Here is an 18,576-nt window from a genome sequence, read left to right on the forward strand (position 1 = left end):
CTATAGAGCAGTTATTATCATTGTGAAATTCTGCTTCCAAGCCTTTTTAAAAAAGACGAGAGTTATAAGCAATGAAGAAATCCCTGGAAAGTAGTCAATGCCATTTTTGATCATTAAAATATCAAGTAGTAACTTATGAATGTGCTTCTGGTGTAGAAACATGGACCAAAGGTGGGTTTTTGTCCCTGAAATTTTCTGTTTCTTGTAACACGTACAGTAAAATTCGGTTTTTGCAGATCCTGCATACCATCTTTTCTTGATTTTTCCTTCTTTAGAGCAAAATGAAAGAACTAGAACTTTTGTGTTCAATGAAGGAAGTCTCCTTTGATGGAAATGATCTTGAAAACATGGTGCTATCTCTGAGGTTAGTGATGTTAGTAACTGTGTAAAGCTAATTTATCACTTTGATGCTCAAAATAAAATGCAAAGATCGCATCTCTTAACAGATATTTTTAAAAATATTATGCATTCACTAAATATTTTAGAGTTGAAACTTCTTTGGTATTTGGAAATTATGATTTTAACCTTCAAGAGTTAGCATATAGGCATCTAAAACTGGGCAAGAGGAACTAAAACTGGCCACAGTTAAAGCACTGCCTTCCTTGGATGGGGCAGGGAGAAGGCAGGCGATGCTTATCAGGTTACTTCCATTTCATTTCTCTTCTGTCTTCTCATACCCTCTGTGATTAAACACTTCGGTTTTGGTAAACCAGAGGACGACTAAATGCACATCAGTCTTTCTTTATAGGGAGAAGTTCCTACAAGAAGTGAATTCTCTTATTCAGAAACCCTCGCACCCACTGGCTAAAACGAAGACATTAGTGAAGAGTCTAATGAACCGAGCCGAGCTGTTGCTGCATGTCACCATTGCGGCCCAGTCTGGCCTCACGAGAAGCATCTCAGGGACCCCTGCGGAAACACCGGGTACTGCTGACAGCAAGCCCCGCAAGGCTCTCTGCGCTAGTCTGTTCATAAAACATATACTAGTTATTTTTTTAAAAAAAAGGAAAGAAAATAACTCTTGTGTACTTGTAGAAAGGAAAAAAAGGAAATTTCAATGTTATTTTGCTTTTTACTTTTTCCAGCCAAAAAATACTTTCCACTGAAGTCATGTGGTGCTTTGTGAGTCATCTGAGCATTGGGGGGTGCCTTGTCACCTGCCTTGTTTAGTTTTGGGGGAGCATCTAAGGAGCGCAGTGACATATATTTTTATAATCCAGTCATCCTCACTTTCAGGTTATAGACTATCATTTTCATAGCAACATATAATTAGTCAACTTTGTGAATCCTGTTCTGCATCATATTTTCCTCTTGAAACTGAGTTTGCATTTCCTCTTTAGTAATTATGTGGAACCTTCTAGCATACATTTGCACTATTAATTTTTTTCCTGGTCACATTTTAATTGTTAGCCTGAGAATACATTTCTCAGGGAAATCAATGAGTCTTCTACTTAAGTCAGATCCACAACACTGGGCAGAGCCCGTAATAGCAAGTGTTAATTCTCACTCAAGAGAATAAGTCATAAACAAGTTCTTAAACGAAAGACTCCATGTCGTCTAGCCCCATTGCCTGCTGGACACTATGGAACAAGTGAACTTGTTTTCATCCCAGCTGACTACCCAGGGCTCTTCTCACTAGGGAGAGAAGTCTGGAATGACTCCTAGGTTTCTGATCTCAGTAATAGGGTTTCCCTCCCTGAGAACATCAGGGAAAGCTTTCCAGACATGAGATGATGATCGCATGCCACACGATCTGCTGTGCCACGGCCAGAGGGCTGTGTTAGCCTGAGTTCATTAAAGGCCCCCCCAAAAGTTTCCTACTCAGTAAGGCTAGTGGTGCTTTCCAAGAGGCTCTTGGCACCAGAGATGTTGAACCAGTAGTTTCCTAAGAGATAATATCTTCAAAAATTATAATTTTTTTAAAAATTGAAGCTATCTAACTGTTCTTAAGACAGATGCAAAATGACCTCAACTTTCTTAACATCTTTTTTCTTAGCTGATCAGCACATGCAGTTTTGTCTGCTTCCATTAAAGTATTCTTTTACAAAACACCTATTTCCTGGATAGGAGCTGTATGTCTTATAGGAAGGGCCAGTCAGATTCTAGGAAAAGTGTAATATTTAGTCACACCAGCTGTGATCAAAGCAGAGGTTTCACCAAATGGCAGTAAGTCAGCAAAGTAAATCCAGGATTAAAGGGGGAATCAAAGGCTGTCTCTGAAAAAAAATGATCTGCATTTATTTGAATTAAGAGTATTTGCTTCCAGAGACTATTTTCCCTGTCCTCTCTTGATTTTTAGAATCCTTATATTAAAGTTAACAATGGGAATTCCCTGGCAGTCCCGTGGTTAGGACTCCTGGCTTTCCCTCCTGAGGACCCTGGTTTAATCCCTGGTTAGGGAACCAAGATCCCACCAGCCACATGGCCCGGCCAAAATAAATAAAAACATAAAGTTAACACTGTTAGTTTATGAAATTAGATGAATTTTTCAGGTTTTCTTTGGAAACTCAATTTAATAAAAGAATGTGGTTTTTCAAGCTGAAGTAATTTTTAACCTTGGTATTCGAGGTTTAAACCTCGGTTTTCAAATTTTTTAAAAATTGGCCTAAAAATCATCTGTGCGTTGTGCTGGCTGGTTTGGGGGCCAATTTCCCAGAAAACGAAGGTATTCTTAGTTTGGTGGTTCCTTGTTGGTTTTTGCTGTCGCTGTGTCATTCTTACAAATAGGATAGCAGATACGTCAACCTTCTTCCTTTCTGTTCCAGCTTGTAAATCAGCCTCTGAAACTAAGGTGATCTCTCATGCTGTGCGGCAGCCTGTTTTCCTTCGCAGCATGTCAGCTCCTTCTGACCTGGAAATGATCGGTAATGAAGATTTGGAATTTACTAGAGCAAATCAGAGGTAAATAGCTGAGGGCCAAGGTCGGATCCGCACATGCTGCCACGCACGTTCACCACAACACACTCCCTGAGCGGGTCTCTTGTTTGGCCGTAGGCGGCGCCACGTGACCAGCCACCGCAGCAGCTCCTTCACACTCCTGCAGTCATTGGCCATAGAGGACAGCAGGGACAAGCCCACCTACAGCGTCCTGCTGGGGCAGCTGTTTGCTTTCATCGGCACCAACCCTGACCAAGCTGTACGTCCATGTTTTTTGTTTGTTTTGTAATGTTTATTTGTTTGAGCATGCTGGGTCTTAGTTGTGGCATGTGGGATCTAGTTCCCCGACCAGGAATCGAGCCCGGGTCCCCTGCACTGTGAACTCGGAGCTCCAGCCGCTGGACCGCTGTGGATGTCCCTGTACATCATGTTTTGCCAAGTAGCTGAGTAGCGTGAGAGGTGCTGTGACCGCAGGAGTCAGGTGTATTTCCTTCTCACGTGTTCAGGTGTCCAGCAGCAGCTTTCTTCTGGCCGCACAGACGAGATGGCGGCGCGGAAACACCCGCAAGCAGGCGTTGGTGCACATGCGGGAGTTGCTGACGGCTGCCGTGCGAGTCGGGGGAGTGACACACCTTGTGGGTCCAGTGACAATGGTCCTTCAGGGAGGACCCAGGTCAGTTGTTTCTGTTAGTTTATCCTGTCCTGTCTGGAATGGGCAAAGGCCGTTCCAAAGATTCCTCTTGGGGCCAAATGTTAGATCATGGTGTTCGCTAGTGTTTTCCCCTAAAATAATATATTTTTCTAAAAATGGTACAGGATATAATTAAAAAATTCAGCACATGTAACAAAAAGTAAATTCTCCTTACCTTCCTTTTCTAAATTTCACTATTAAGAGCTTGTTTCATCAACTATACACACATAAATAGCTATTTCATTTTCCTTGTATGCTTAAGTGTTTGTGTGTGATTTTTTTTTTTAACTCAATTCAGTTTATATTTCGCGTGCCTTATTGTAATCAGTTGTTTTCCTCAATATATTTTGGTCATCTGTATCTTTTCATGTTAATATGTATAGCTCTGCCTTATAGCTTTTAAGACCTTCACAGAGCTCTGTTACATGCTACATGTATTTAACTCCTCAGCTGCTGATGAACACATGGGTTCATTCATTCTCTCTTTCACTCTCCATCTGTTCTTTCATCCCTCCTTTCTTCTTCCTGTTCTGTTTTGCTTTTCTATTAAGACTGTGTCATGAGGGGAATGTAACGTAATGAGGGGAGAAGGAATAATGCTGCCAGTGTTACAGAGAAACCTCTGTAGTGCTGCAGGTGACAACCTTATATGCCTACATACCTTATATACCTATAGTTTTGTATGCTCTGTGCTTATTTTTATTGGGTCAAATTTCTAATAACATAATTGTAGATACTAACTTTGAGGAAGGGTTTTAACTTATTTGTGAGGAGTTTTTCTACACTAATGCCCAACTGGGCTTCAAAGGTACTTAGATAGAAATAGAAAAAGCATTCTCTGCAAAGACTGGACTGCAACTGCTGGAGGCTGCTTGTGCCTCCTGACAGCTCTCAGGAACTCTGGCCAAGAAGCAGAAGCAATAGCTGGAGGGAAACGTGAACTAAGAGCTAACATGACTGTCTTAAGAAATTTCTGTGTCGATCAGGAGAAGCCAGGTTATTCTTTGGAAACAAACAACTCCCAAAATCTCAGTACCTTAAAAAACTAAATTTTAGTTTTTGCTCATGTCCCTCACAAGTCTATCTTGGCTCCTGGTAATTACAGAGAGCTTGGGACAGAGGAGGGGACAACCATCTTGGAAAGCTGTCAGGCCCCTTGTCAGAGCTCTGGCTCACTGGCCAGACTAGTCACATGCCCACCCGACCACGGCGGTTCCCAGAAGGCTTAGTGAGTTACACTAATGAGTACCACAGTTCACTTCCAGAAGTTTCTCTGTAACCCTGGCAGCATTATTCCTTTTCCCCTCATTACGTTACATTTCCCTCATGACATTATTAACACCATATGTCAGACATTTTAAAAAGTGCAGAAAATCCCCAAAGTACAAGATAAAAATCACCTGTAAATCCAGCGTTTTAAAATAAAACCCACTAATGTTTTAGCATATTTGTTCAGTCTTTATTCTAACCTTAGTGATCTCCTATAATGTTTTAGTGCTTATATAGCATTGTACCATATCCTTGAACCTTTATTAAGCCAATTTCCTATTTTTAAATCATAGTTTTTGTTTATTTCACTATTATAAGCAATATTATGTTGCATATCTTTGTAGATAAATCCAGTAGTTCCAGTTTTCAACTAAAATTAATTGCTGTAGAATCTATCCCAGGTTGTGTTTTTACACTGGGAAAGTCTTTATTTCCCAACTGGATTCTCATATTCTGCTAATAATTGGAGTGTGAACTTGCAAAGGACACTTAGCTAATGTATTTGTGTCTTGGCTTTCTCATTAGTACAATTGCATTTACAGTATTCAGTACTGCATGGGATGAGGCAGGCCTGTCTCAAATGAATGGTTTCATCATTAAATAAATTTGGGAAATGTTGGGTACCATTCTCCTGCTCTGAGAGATATGAAGGACTTTAACGCCTTGAGTTGTCCTGGAGTGAGGAACCCTGCTTACCTTTACCTAACCTAGGATTTCCCACAGCATCCTAGAGTGTGGGCATTGTCTCTGAGGCAGTCTTAGGAACCCTGCCCAACAGCCTTCTGTGGTCCAGCACTTTGGGAAACACCAGTCTCCAAGGTTCCTTCAGTTCTGGATTCATCTAGCCACTTTTGTGTTTCTCAGAAGGCCTCTCCTGCTTTCGTGTTCACTATTGCTGTTCTTGACACAGTTGAGGAAGCCTGAGCTTTGGTTCTGTTTCCTAGAATTGAAGAACTGACCTGTGGTGGGATGGTCGAGCAGGTCCAGGAAGCCTTCGGTGAGACCATGACCTCTGTGGTGTCTTTGTGCGCACGTTACCCTATCGCGTGTGCAAATAGCATTGGACTCTTGTGTACTATACCTTACACCAGGTAAGCAAAGAAATGCTTTATAGTGTATGTAAGTTATACCACAATGTCATCAATTAAATAGAAATATTTTTATTTATTAAAAATATTTTTAAAAAGGATTTTTTGGTTTTGATTATCCAGTGACACTATCACTCTGATTAAATGAGCCTATCGCCTGACAAACACCTAAAGTTACTATGTAAATTTTTATTGTTGAGTTCCTACATGATCAAAGGTGGATCCCCATTAGAAATTATGTTACATTGGCAAAATGGAGAAGTTTGAAGGAAAGAAAAGGCCCCTAGGAAGTTACTTATTATATTCTTTTTGCCTTTGCACATTTCCTTTCTTCATTACTTGATTAAGAGTTTGAAGATATCAAGCATTCATGAAGTCAGTCTTTAAATCCCCTTATGATAAAATATGCAATTTTTTTCTATTATGATAACCTTGTGTTGATTCCATTGATTTTTACTTTGCTGTCCTGTATGAACTAACCAGAACTTGAAATTCATTATTTATGAAGGAAGTCATCATTCTAAAAATTTCTGTGTTGAGTTTTACATGGTAGGATCCTAAGTTGTAAATAAAGGACTATGTTGACATGTTTTATGGCCCTTTGATAACCTGGATCTTAAGTGAGAAGTTCCTAAGAGCTGGTCAGTTATGTTTCTTTCAATCAACCCTTTCTGTCTGGCCAGGAGTGAAGAGAAGTGCCTGGTGCGGAGTGGCCTTGTTCAGCTCATGGATCGACTATGCAGCTTGAGCAGTCAGACTGAGTCCAGCTCTAGTGAGAAACAAACCAAGAAGCAGAAGGTGGCCACCATGGCCTGGGCAGCCTTCCAGGTGCTTGCCAACCGCTGCGTTGAATGGGAAAAAGAAGAAGGTGAGAAGCAGGATCCCTTTCTGTAACAGAGCTCCTTGATTTCTTCTATCGATGTTTTTTCTTTTTTTTGGTATTTGTGCTTGATGGGGAAAAGAAAGACTATTAAATTACATAACTAGATTGATTTAATCAATTATGATTTCATGGGAGCCTCTTCATCAGCATGGTTCTGTGAAAATTTATCACTGTGCTATGACATTTAACAATATCCTAACGCAAAAGACATTATGCTAAGTGAAATAAGCCAGGCACAGAAAGACAAATACTGCAGTGATCACACTTATGTGTGGAATCTAAAAAGCCAAACTGATAGAAACCAGAGAGTAGAACAGTGGTCACCAAGGCTAGGGGGCAAGGGGAATGGGGAGCTTTTGTTCCAAAGGACACACTTTCTGCTATAAGATGAGTAAGTTCTGGAGCCCTAATGTACAGCTTTGTGATTAGAGTTCATGACACTTCACTTATACTTGAAACTCGCCGAGAAGATGTCTTGTATTTTTACCCGCCATACACACACACAGAGAGGTAATCGGCACATTATATACCTTTTAAAAACCTCACATTCTACAGACTGAGTATATACAGTTTTTATTTGCTAGTCACACCTCAGTGAAGCTGAGGGGGCTGGGAGGAGTAATGACCACCTGAAAGAGGATAGTGACCCCAGGAAATTGAAGACATCTTTCTTTTCCTTCTTGCCGTCACTGCTCCTGGTGCCTAAATAGATACTTTTATGAAACGATTTTTCAGTTGTGCTTTTGAGATGTTATTTCCCAATCATATGTTCAGTCAGCAAGGTATATAACATGTCATTCGCTGTGCCTTTTATTGTTCAGGGAGCCAGGCATAGGATGACTAAGGTATTGTTCCTCCCCTTAAAATGTATGGTCTAGTGGGGGAAATAGGCCAGTGAACAAATAATTCCAGTGTAATGAATGCCGTGATCAAGGTGAGCACAAGGTGCTGTAGGAGGAGCATAGAGGTCCTCACAGACCCTCTGTACTAAGGAATCAGGCAGAGCTTCCCAAAGAAGGTGATGTGAGCATTTTTCTTGAGGGGTAAAGAAGACATCCCAAGTAGAATGAACAGTCAGTGGCAGTTAACTTTTGTGGCTTTTATGAGAGGTGCTTGAAAATGGAAAAATCCAAGAAAATCTTTTACTGTGTTTGAGAAGAGGTTGGGTGTGAGTTAAATATCAGGATGTTTTCCAAAAAAGAAACAGATTCACAGACAACAAACTAGTGTTTACCAGTGGGGAAAGGGAGAGGGGAGGGGCTGTATAAGGGGAGGGCACTGTGAAAGTGAGAGTGACGTCGCTCAGTCGCGTCCGACTCCGGGACCCCATGGACTATAGCCCACCAGGCTCCTCAGGCCGTAAAATTTTCCAGGCAAGAGTACTGGAGTGGGTTGCCATTTCCTTCTCCAGGGGATCTTCCTGACCCAGGGATCGAATCCAGGTCTCCCTCATTGCAGGCAGACGCTTTACAGTCTGAGCCACTGGGGAAGCCCTAAACTGTTGTGTATAAAGTAAGCTACAAGGACATACTGGGCAACACAGGGAATATAGCCAATGTTTTATAACTAAAAATGGAATACAACCTTTAAAAATTGTGAATCACTATATTGTACACCTGTAATTTATATTGTACATCAACTACTTCACGAAAAAAAAAGATGTTTTCATCCCAGTAAAATGATAATTCTTCCCTATCAAAGTATGTTTCTAGGTTTTGTGTGGATTAATTATATTCAATTTTAATTAAGAAAAATATATTTTCCTGGGACTTCCCTGGTGGTCTAGTGCTTAAGAATCCACCTTGCAATGCAGGGAATGCAGGATCAATCCCTGGTTGGGGAACTAAGATCCCACATGCCTTGGAGCAGCTGAGCCTGCAGGCTGCAACTGCTGAAGATAAAAGAAAAAAAAAAAGAACTACATATTTCCCCAACATTGAATCATTTTTCAAGTTACTGTTACCTTCTTTATGTTTCTGTGTGTGCTTAGTCGCTCAGTCACGTCCAGCTCTGCAACCCCATGGACTAGCCCACCAGGCTCCTCTGTCCATGTGGATTCTTCAGGCAAGAATACTGGAGTGGGTTGCCATGCCCAGTTGTTATCTAATGAGAGACACTAATCGGATGGCTAACAAAATACTGAGCAGGTTAAAGAAAAATTGGGCAAAGGGAGGCTTTAGTGCAGACCCGCCACAGCTGCAGACCCACCATGCCTTCCTGGGGTTTTCACCATGCTTTTTCTTGCTTGAACTCTGAAGGCGGCTCCACAGAGGCTGTGCACTCAGGTCTGGCCCGTCAGGTGTCCAGCCTTCTCACAAATCACCTTGCCCGAGCGACTGAGTGCTGTGGCAACCAGGCTGCCGGGAACGACGCCCTCCAGGACGTCCTGAGTCTCCTCAATGATCTCTCAAGGTATGGAAGGCCCCCTGGAGCTATGGGAGGAGGTGGCTTTTCCTCTGAGTGATGGAATTCCTTTGGGGAGAGGGTGGCTGTCTTTAGAAACATCTAATTTATTAGGCTGTCATGACATGCTCCTGCCTCAAGAAAAATAGTAGAGAATACAGTCATTGAAAAATAGCATTTAGTTCCAAAATGTGGAACTTATTTATTTGAATATCTATACTATAAAATAATATATTATCATTTGCTCCAATACTTTGCTGGTAACAGCTGCTAGCCTTTCAGGTCAGTACCACTGCATTCAGTAACCAAACAGCTTAACCTTCATTATAGCAAGATTAAAGACTAACCAGCCAGGACTTGTAATTAATTCACCTTCTCGTGCTGTGTCTTTGAAAGAAGATATTCTTTGGAGGTTTAATCATGTGTGAGCTGTGAGGCCCACAGAGGTTTGTCCACCTAAGGCTGCTTATTTTCTGATTTCTGCTGAAATGTAACAGGTTCAGCTGTGGCAGAGCCCAGACTCTTGAGGTCTGTACAGCACTGTATTATCTCTTTGGTCTTGAAGCACTTCTTGAAAAGGAATAAAAGACTAGACTAAAAGCCTCCTAGCTTGGGTTTCTAAGCATTGATGCTCTGTGAATCATGCTGAACTAGAGGATCTCAATTAACTAAACATAAGGAATCAAAGAATTTTCAAAAATCTTTTAAAGTATTACTGGTCAATTATGAGCCTTCATCAGATGGTTATTAAAAAAAAACCTTCATGAAAACATATTGCCAAAAATCTGTGTCTTTGCGTGAAATCTGAATTCAGTTTGTTTAACCTTTGTTTCTGAATTTCTATAGATCAGCGTCCCCAACGTTGTGGCCCTTTTCTTCCTCTCTTTGCAGGAGTCACATAGGTAAAGCCATCCTGAGCCAGCCAGCTTGTGTGTCCAAACTCCTCTCCCTGCTACTTGACCAACGCCCATCCCCAAAGCTGGTTCTTATCATTCTTCAGCTGTGCCGGGCGGCACTCCCGCTGATGAGCGTAGAAGACTGTGGGAACGTGGAGCTCCCACCCTGGAGCTACTCCGTCCCCTCCCTAAACAGCGAGCAGGAGGATCCCAGCGACCCAGCGTCCAAGATCGCCTCGCTGCTCTTGGCAAAGCTGGCAGACTACGTGGTCCCAGGTGAGTCACCTCCAGGACGGGAGAAAGGCACCGTCACTTCCTGTGGATGATCAGACCAAGCTTTCCCTTGTCCACAGTCGCAGCTATGCTTCCTGTGATAAAAGGAAAGGGGGAAAGGGTAGGAGAGAGGGAGGAAAGAGAGATTCCAAAGCCAGTGCTTCCCCATCCAGGGGAGCTGCACAAACAACTTTGCAATGTTTCTGTTTGCTTAAAGGATGTCAGACAGTCCTTTCTCCAACCGCTTCTGAACCTGACACCACGTTGACAAAAACCAGCCCCAAGAATTCCTTAAAAGGCGATAAAGATCCCGGAGAAGAGAGTGAAGCAGTGGATGGCAAGCTCTCTATCTTCATCCACAAGCGGGAAGACCAGTCGTCCCATGAAGTTCTGCAGCCATTACTAAGGTGATGATCGTAATAGTCCATGCCTTCAAGCATGAGCCATGTCACAGACACTGTGCTGAGTAAACCCCTTACCGATGTCAACCATCTCAGCCCTCTTCACAAGTAATCACTACTACTATCATCCCTGTCGTTACACACGAACAAACTGAGGCAGAGCTGAAACGTAGACACAGGTCCCTCTGACTTCAGAGCCTGAACTTTTAACCATAACTCTGTACTGTCTCTCTGGACCCAACAGAGTGCAAGTCCTACTGAGTCTGTATCATTTGTGTCCAGCCAAGTCTGTAGTGTGACCTCATCTGTGAGAAGGAATAGTGCAGCTTGGTTTTCAGTTATGGGCACCCCTCAGTCATAGTAAAATTAGGGACACCGTTGACTATGAGGCAAAGAAGTAAGAAGCTTTTTCAAAAGCCATAATTAATTGGACGTATGAACTATACGATTGCTCAACAAAGAAGTGAAAATATAATTATTGTCCAAAGATTACAAACCTGCAGGGCCCTGTTAGTGGAATCCAGGACAATGACAAGGTCCCACAGAATACAAACTCCTAAATTTAGGAGAAATTTAGGGAATTTAGAAGAGAAATTTAGGGAATTTAGAAGAGATGTTTGTCTCAGATGGAAGAGTCCTCTCTTCAAATGAATGATTGAATGATGGTGTCATCCTCATAATTGGGTTCCTTGTCTGCCATCATAGAAATCAAAAGCACTGTGGGCTACTGCATAGGGTAAGCTGAGTCAGGGAAAGTCAGCACACAGATGAAGAAATTTCCAAGGAACATTCCTGGGCACTGTGAAATGTCTTCATACAAACTTGGTGAAAGCTTTTTTGAGAGCCAGGTTGAGGAGGCAGGGGAAACTAAATTCTTAGAAAGGGAGATCCAATCATTCACACTCAGGCACTAGTCCAGGCTGTCATTAAAACCGCCTCACTTGGAGATTTAGATCCCTCACTGAGGCCTCCCATGGGCCTGGCCTTCTCTTTATTTTAGGATCATCTTGTCACTTAGTTTGTCATCTTCACACAGGTGTTTAATTATCATTATAACTCTAAAAAAAATTGTTTTGATCCCTAAAAGTGCTATAATTGAGCAATAAAGAGCATTTCCTTTTGAAAAATTGAGTCTTACTGTGGATTTTTGTTACAGCATGTAATGGTGGCCTGACCATTACCAGGTTGCCTCATGGCCTGCAGTCCCCAGCTGTGACCATCCTGTAAAATCATTGCCTCTCTCTGACTTCCCATTTCAGTAGCTCAGAAGGACGGCCCTTCCGACTTGGTACTGGTGCCAACATGGAGAAAGTTGTGAAAATGGACCGAGACATGACGAAGGTAACCCCAACGTGGAGGAACCTGCTCCAACAGGAACCACAGTTGAGAACATTTGCCAGGCTTCAGGTTTTCAGGAGAAATTTTTTTTAAAACATTCACGTTACCACAAAGAAGCAGGGTGAGAAATTGAAGTCATTGAGGCTATTTTCAAGAAGATTAGTCAAAATCAATTTATCATCTAACCAACAAGGACCTACAGTATAGCGCATGGAACTCTACTCAATGTTATATGACAGCCTGGATGGGAGGGAAGTTAGGGGGGGAATGGATACATGTATATGTATAGCTGAGTCCCCTGCACTGTTCACCTGAAACTATCACAGTATTGTGTTTTGTTTTAATTGAAGGATAATTTGCTTTACCATTTGTTTTGCATTGGTTTCTACCAAACATCAACATGAATCAGCCATAGGTTTACCCATATTGAAACTATCACAATATTGTTAATACCCCAATAGAAAATAAAAGGTTTAAATTTAAAAAGATCAATTTATCATTAATATCAAAATAGGGAAGAGAACTCTTGATTTTGACCTAGAAATTTTCTTATCTCTGTTAAGAAAGTTCTACAGCATAAAAATAGTTTAAAAGTGATCATAGGGTGAAAGGTTAAAAGAGTAATAATAATGGATAATAAGAAATAAAGACAAATAGCCCATAAAAAATATGTCCAGTCTCACAAATTACACAGTAAATAAATAAAGGGAAAAAATAAAAATAATAGTATTGTATCATTTTTACCATATCACCCTGATAATGTTAAGATTGATGATACCCTTTATTGCCAGGATGAGGGTAAATAGGGCATTTTCAAGTATCCAGAGACAAGCTTATTCTTAGCAGTTATGTTTGTAAAAAATAAAATAGAATTCATGTACCCATAAATAGGAGATTTCTTAAAGAAATTATTATACCCATTTGATGAAATGCTCTGAGCTTCCCTGGTGGCTCAGCAGTAAAAAATCTACCTGCCAATGCAGGAGACTCAAGTTCGTTGGGAAAATCCCCTGGAGGAGGAAGTGGCAACCAACTGCAGTTTTCTTCCCTGGGAAATCCTATGGACAAAGGAGCATGGCGGGCCACAGTCCACGGGGTCACGAAGAGTCGGACATGACTTAGTAAACAGCAACGAAATACTGTATAACCATAAAAGTAACCAGATATGTCTATGTTGACAGGGATATTTATGATATTTTATGGTATCAGATTCATATCGATCAAAATTCACAATGTTTTGATAACTGTTAAAAAGAATTCAAAACTGCATGTAGCATGACCTATGATTCTGTATGTCAGAATCTGCGGGGAAAAAATTCTGGCAGACTAGCAATGATTTCTGTCTGGCTGAGGACAAGGGATGCGTGTGGAGATTTAACTTTCTACAGTTCTAATATTTTAATGTTTGCATTTCTAAAAATGAGCCTAGATTGAAGGACACAGATTTTTTAACGTATAGTGCTGAGAAGAGGGAAAAGAATATCACGAGAATCTTTAAACTGACCCCCAGGGTGGCTGCTGTGAGGTGATTACGGAAGAGGCGGCAGCTGCTCTGCGGAAAGCGACCAAGTGGGCACAGTCAGGCCTCATCGTCAGTGTTGGGCCACCCGTGGAATCCCTCAGCCCAGAGAGTGTGAGCGGGCTGTCCACAGGGGACAAGAAGAAGACGGCCCAGACCTCCATCTGCCGAGAGAGGAATTCTGAACTTGCCAGGTAAAGCCTTCCCTAGGAAAGAAGCTGTCTATTCTTCTCAGATTTACTGTGTGAAGGGTTTGTTTTGAGGGTTTCAATTTTATTTTTTTATATTTTATTTTGTAGAGTATTTATATATGTATTTATTTTTGGCCTTGCCACGTTGCATGCGGGATCTTAGTTCCCCATCTAGGAATCAAACCCATGCCCCCTGCATTGGGAGTGAGAAGTCTTAACCATTGGACCGCCAGGGAAGTCCTGAAGGTTTTAATTTTATATCCTCCCCTTGACCTGCTGGAAGTGAGGAAGTGAGGCTTAAAATACCCAGCCATTCGTAGTATTTTCTCTCAAAGTTGAGTCAACCAGTGATGACCATTCACTTGGTGGATCTGATCCTGTGAGGGACGAAGAGGGAGGCCCTCCAGCCTGAGTGCACATCTGAAGCTGGAGGACTGTTTTTCTGAGAAAGGCCACCACCAGGAACACCAGCTACAGTTTTTTTTAAGCAGCAGTAGTAAATTCTGGCCTTGCTTCCTTTACTTCATCTAAACGGTACTTGTCACCATTCCAGCTGTGTACAGAAGGATGAACACGTGTTGCCCCTGATAAGTTGGTTGAGATTCTATGCTTGCTGGCCAGAGGCAGATGCAGAGAAGTCATCAAAATCCACTTTTCTAGTATGGAGCAGGCCAAAAAGTTTATTAAGTTTTTTCAGCAATATCTTGCAGAAAAACACAAACCAACTTTTTGGCTAACCCACTGTAATTAGAAAATGTTCCCATCTGGTGCCAAGTCTAAAGCCACTCTTCTGGCTTCTTTACCATCATGGGGCCTTGACACTTTTCCCTGTTGACACTTGCAGGACCGACCCCGTCCGACCTTTCATTAGTGGGCACGTGGCAAACAGCATGGCCGCTGAGGTGATCGCCTTGCTTCATAGCTTGCTGATGGCACCTGAGTCAAATGCTGCTCAAATATGGACCACGACAGCAGAGAAGGTTAGTACGCTGTTATTGCTTAAAGGAGGAAGCAGGACAGAAGTCAGTTTTTTGTTCTAGCAAGGGACATTGTAACAGAGAGAGTTCCCACTTGAGCCAGATAGACTTGTGTTTCCCCTGAAATCTGCTTTGATTTAGTAGTTTCAACTCTGTTAACCCACATCTCCTATCACTGCCAGTTCTGATTTCACAGAAGGCAGGCTAATATTCTCAGGGAAAGAATGGCACACCTTGTTTCTCCTCCTTGCTTGTGTTCAATCGGTACTAACATTAGGAAGTCATGCATCCTTGGTTTATTGGATTTGTTAAGTGGAGTTGATGAGTATTAAGGAGGCCTCTGTCGGATTCACACTCCTGAGCTCTTCAGTAATTCATCTTGACAAACTAGTCCAGTCTCCCAAAAATGAGAGTTTGGTCATCAGTTTCCCTATTCCAAGTCATTCATCTTGCGAACACCTTATAACATATCCTAAAGGTAATTGGGTGTTCCAAGGTAGGTGATATGCTATTATGGTCTTTCTTCAGATAAATTTTTGGCTTTTTTTTTAGGTGTTTTTTTTTTAACTGTTTGATTTGCTCATATTTCAAGATTGTGCATTTCCAGTTTTGTCCAATTACATAAGACCAATATGGCAAGAACATCAGTGGTCATTCCTGCTCGTTACTGCACCCCTCCCGTGTCCAGAGTTCCTTTAGTCCAGGGGCCCTGTTGTCGACACCTCACCGCCCTTAGTATCAAAACGACCAAAGTTCTAACTCCTGCCATGTGGGCTGCTTCATATGTTTAGGTTCTGTCTCGTGCACTGATGTACATTCCACAGTTGGGGAAATATGCAGAAAGCATTCTGGAAAATGGCAGCAGTAGTGGCAGAAAGCTTGCCAAACTTCAGAGAATTGCCCGCCAGGCTGTGGCTGCACTGTGTGCGCTTGGAGGCTTCAAAGAGACAATCAAGATCGGGTCTGAGGTCCAGGTAACCAGCCACCATTTCCCCAAGTCATTGCTTTCCCGTGTGTATAAGTCCATTGATTCATCTATCAGCTGTAAGACAAATATCATCCTCCCAGTTGGACAAAAATTCTTGTTTTTTCAAGCTAAGAAACAAGTGGCTTCTCATCCACACAGTGCTGCAGATTATTCAGACATCAGTACAGTACTGCACAGTAGCTAAAACCCTTGTGTCCTGTGGTGGTGTTAATATTGGGAGTGTTTTAGAATTGAGGCTTGAATTTGCTTCATACTGTGATCACCTTGGTATAAGGTTTTAGGACCTATTATTTTAACTCACATTCAGGGCTTGGCGTCTGCATTATAAGAACCTATTGCTGTAATGCCGGTAAGGACAGCTGTAGATTTACTCCTCCCACTTGTCACATGAGATCGCTGCTCACACCGTCAGAGTTGGTAAGTAGTGCTAACCCATCTGTGTCTCTAGGTTCTAGGTAGAGGAATATCAGGAAGCATCGGAGTGGTGGCTTCTATCAACGAACAGGAAGGTATAGCTACGGTCAGATTCCCACCCATAGACTGTAGAAAGACTTCGCAAGCATCAGACACACTGACTATTCCATTGTCTAGACTTTGTGTTCCAAGATCAGAGGTAAGGTGATTTTTAAATGTATCCTCAAATGTCACTGCAAATGGTAACCATCCTGTAATGAATAATATGCACGTGCACAGTGCTGAAGCACAAATACGTGGTTTTCTTAAATTTTACTTATGTATTTACATATTGGGTGTAATTATTTAATAGTAACGTTGATGTGAAGATTTTTACCTAAATGACCAAATTCATTTCTTTGGTGAGGAATATTCCGCAGTCTATTGTATGTTTAATTGTTTTGGTCTAGCTTGCAATTTTCTGTAGAGTGAATTTTTTTTTAATTGAAATTTTGAGAATTAACTCCAGATGATAATAACACCCTCATTTCTTATAAACTAACTACTTGAATTTAACTTTTTGCCATGCCCCCCCCCCCCACCGCCATCAGGCATTGCCTCTTCATAAACTGTCCATTACTGAGAAGGTAGTACAGGCAGTCCAGTCCATGTTGCTTCCTCAGGAGGGAAGTCTCTCTATTCATACCTCACTTCCTGCAACAGGAGATGGGTCAGCTCCTGTGATGGCAGTCGTTCGGCTCCTGGCTGAAATAAGAACAAGGTGAGCGCCCTCCAGAGACCCCCCGTGTGCTCAGGTGGTGCAGGCCCGAGGGACAGGCGTCTTCCGTGGGCCTCTCTGTGCCAGGTTTACTGGGCCCATAGCATGAACTTCATGCCAAACTGAGGAACAGAAACCATCCATTTGCGCTGTGTTTACTACAGTTTTTGTTGCATTCCCCAACTTCTGTGCTTTGAAATGAAGTTTAGCTGTTTCCCTAAGGAAATAAACAGTCAAAAATGAGTGTTACGTGGAGTGCATGCATAGACCCCACTGATTTGCTTTGGTCAAAGAGCTCTGTTCTATCACGGGAAGTCTTCTGTCACTTGGCCTTTTTAAAGTAGTTCAGACCACATCAGTACCTATCCGGTCTCTTTCCAAACTGCTGAGGAGAAAATTAGGGAATGCTCACAAGTGTCAGAACTGGAAAGAAAACACATTTATTTACAATTAAACAACAGCAACAAGTTTCTTTTGACAATGAAACTTGCCAGAAAGTTCTGATATATGTTTTGAATCTGGTGAGAGAGATCAGTATACAGATTTCCCAAGCATTCGGGTCCCTCTTGTTCTCAGAACATTAATATTGCCTACAAAGCAAAGTTTAGGAAAAGGTATTAGGAGACAGTGCTTATTTCACAGCTGGCACTTGGTGTCTTCATGGAAGGAGATGGCAGCCATTTCCCCCTTTCCAACTGTCCATGCAGAGTCAGCAGTTACTGTGCGGGAAAAGAGAAGCTAGTTACATATATTCAAACCAATGCAGCTCAGTAAAAAAGCAAGAGGAATGGAGAGCTGGAACCTTATTTAAATTAGTGGATAAAATTGATTGAAATGTTTTTCACAGTTGGCTTTTTAGAGAATGACCATTGATGACTTTGAAATATTATAAATCTTTTAACATTAAGAGCATGCCTGGTCATGGCCCAGCTTTTAGAAGACAGCTTATTTTGTGAAGAATTCATACAGCAGTGTCCTGCAGCTGTTGAAGTTCTTAACCTAGTAGCCCAGGAATGCAGTGCTGGTAAGTACCTGTTGCTTTCCTTTCTACCCTTTGTGTCGAGGTTTGTTAGCACACTGACAATTTGGAATGGAATATTGACTGTTTTCACATACACGTCCAACAGCTAAGCTCTAGACACAGCACTTACACAACTGACTTTCATTTCAAATCTGCAAATGTAAATAAAAAGATGCAGTATATGCCAACTAGGAAATTAGCATTTTTCATTTTAACTTTAGGACCATGATGTCAGAGTATTTTCTTTGCCCCATTCATATTAATAAGTGGGTTTCATTTCTGTATTAGAATTCTTTGTGACCTGCCCTTAGGGCTATGGATACTTTCTGACTATTGTCATTGGCCACATGTGAATTCACAGTCCAGAAATTTGCACTAACATCCGTCTCTGTGTGTTTGTGTTTCTGTGTGTCTGTATGTGTGCTTATGGAAAAGTTCAAACAAGTACAAAAACAGACTATTTTTGTATAATGAACCCTCATGTTTCCATCATCTAGTTTGAACAGTTATCAACTAATAACCAATCCTGTTTCTTCTACACTGTACCCTCCTGGATTATTTTTAAGCAGATTTTTAGATATTCCTTTTAT

At 41.7% G+C, this 18,576-nt stretch overlaps 1 protein-coding gene across 6 annotated transcripts in view; it reads left to right on the forward strand.

The window, feature by feature from the left end:
* The window catches only part of HECTD4 (HECT domain E3 ubiquitin protein ligase 4), a 168,215-nt gene that overhangs the window by 104,877 nt on the left and 44,762 nt on the right, over positions 1 to 18,576 (forward strand). For 5 of the 6 annotated variants that reach the window (XM_040250847.1, XM_040250848.1, XM_040250850.1 and 2 more), the window contains exons 28-44: positions 276 to 364; positions 749 to 924; positions 2,766 to 2,901; positions 2,995 to 3,136; positions 3,384 to 3,550; positions 5,782 to 5,928; positions 6,609 to 6,793; positions 9,067 to 9,220; positions 10,103 to 10,383; positions 10,598 to 10,787; positions 12,041 to 12,122; positions 13,630 to 13,832; positions 14,674 to 14,809; positions 15,598 to 15,780; positions 16,243 to 16,407; positions 16,799 to 16,968; positions 17,874 to 17,989. In XM_040250847.1, coding sequence (XP_040106781.1) covers positions 276 to 364; positions 749 to 924; positions 2,766 to 2,901; positions 2,995 to 3,136; positions 3,384 to 3,550; positions 5,782 to 5,928; positions 6,609 to 6,793; positions 9,067 to 9,220; positions 10,103 to 10,383; positions 10,598 to 10,787; positions 12,041 to 12,122; positions 13,630 to 13,832; positions 14,674 to 14,809; positions 15,598 to 15,780; positions 16,243 to 16,407; positions 16,799 to 16,968; positions 17,874 to 17,989 — 2,722 coding nt within the window. The remainder of the gene's footprint in view (positions 1 to 275; positions 365 to 748; positions 925 to 2,765; positions 2,902 to 2,994; positions 3,137 to 3,383; positions 3,551 to 5,781; positions 5,929 to 6,608; positions 6,794 to 9,066; positions 9,221 to 10,102; positions 10,384 to 10,597; positions 10,788 to 12,040; positions 12,123 to 13,629; positions 13,833 to 14,673; positions 14,810 to 15,597; positions 15,781 to 16,242; positions 16,408 to 16,798; positions 16,969 to 17,873; positions 17,990 to 18,576) is intronic. The other variant, XM_040250849.1, reaches the window with a different exon arrangement.

The sequence above is a fragment of the Oryx dammah genome, unplaced genomic scaffold, assembly GCF_014754425.2.
Source record: "Oryx dammah isolate SB20612 unplaced genomic scaffold, SCBI_Odam_1.1 HiC_scaffold_12, whole genome shotgun sequence".
NCBI lineage: Eukaryota > Metazoa > Chordata > Mammalia > Artiodactyla > Bovidae > Oryx > Oryx dammah.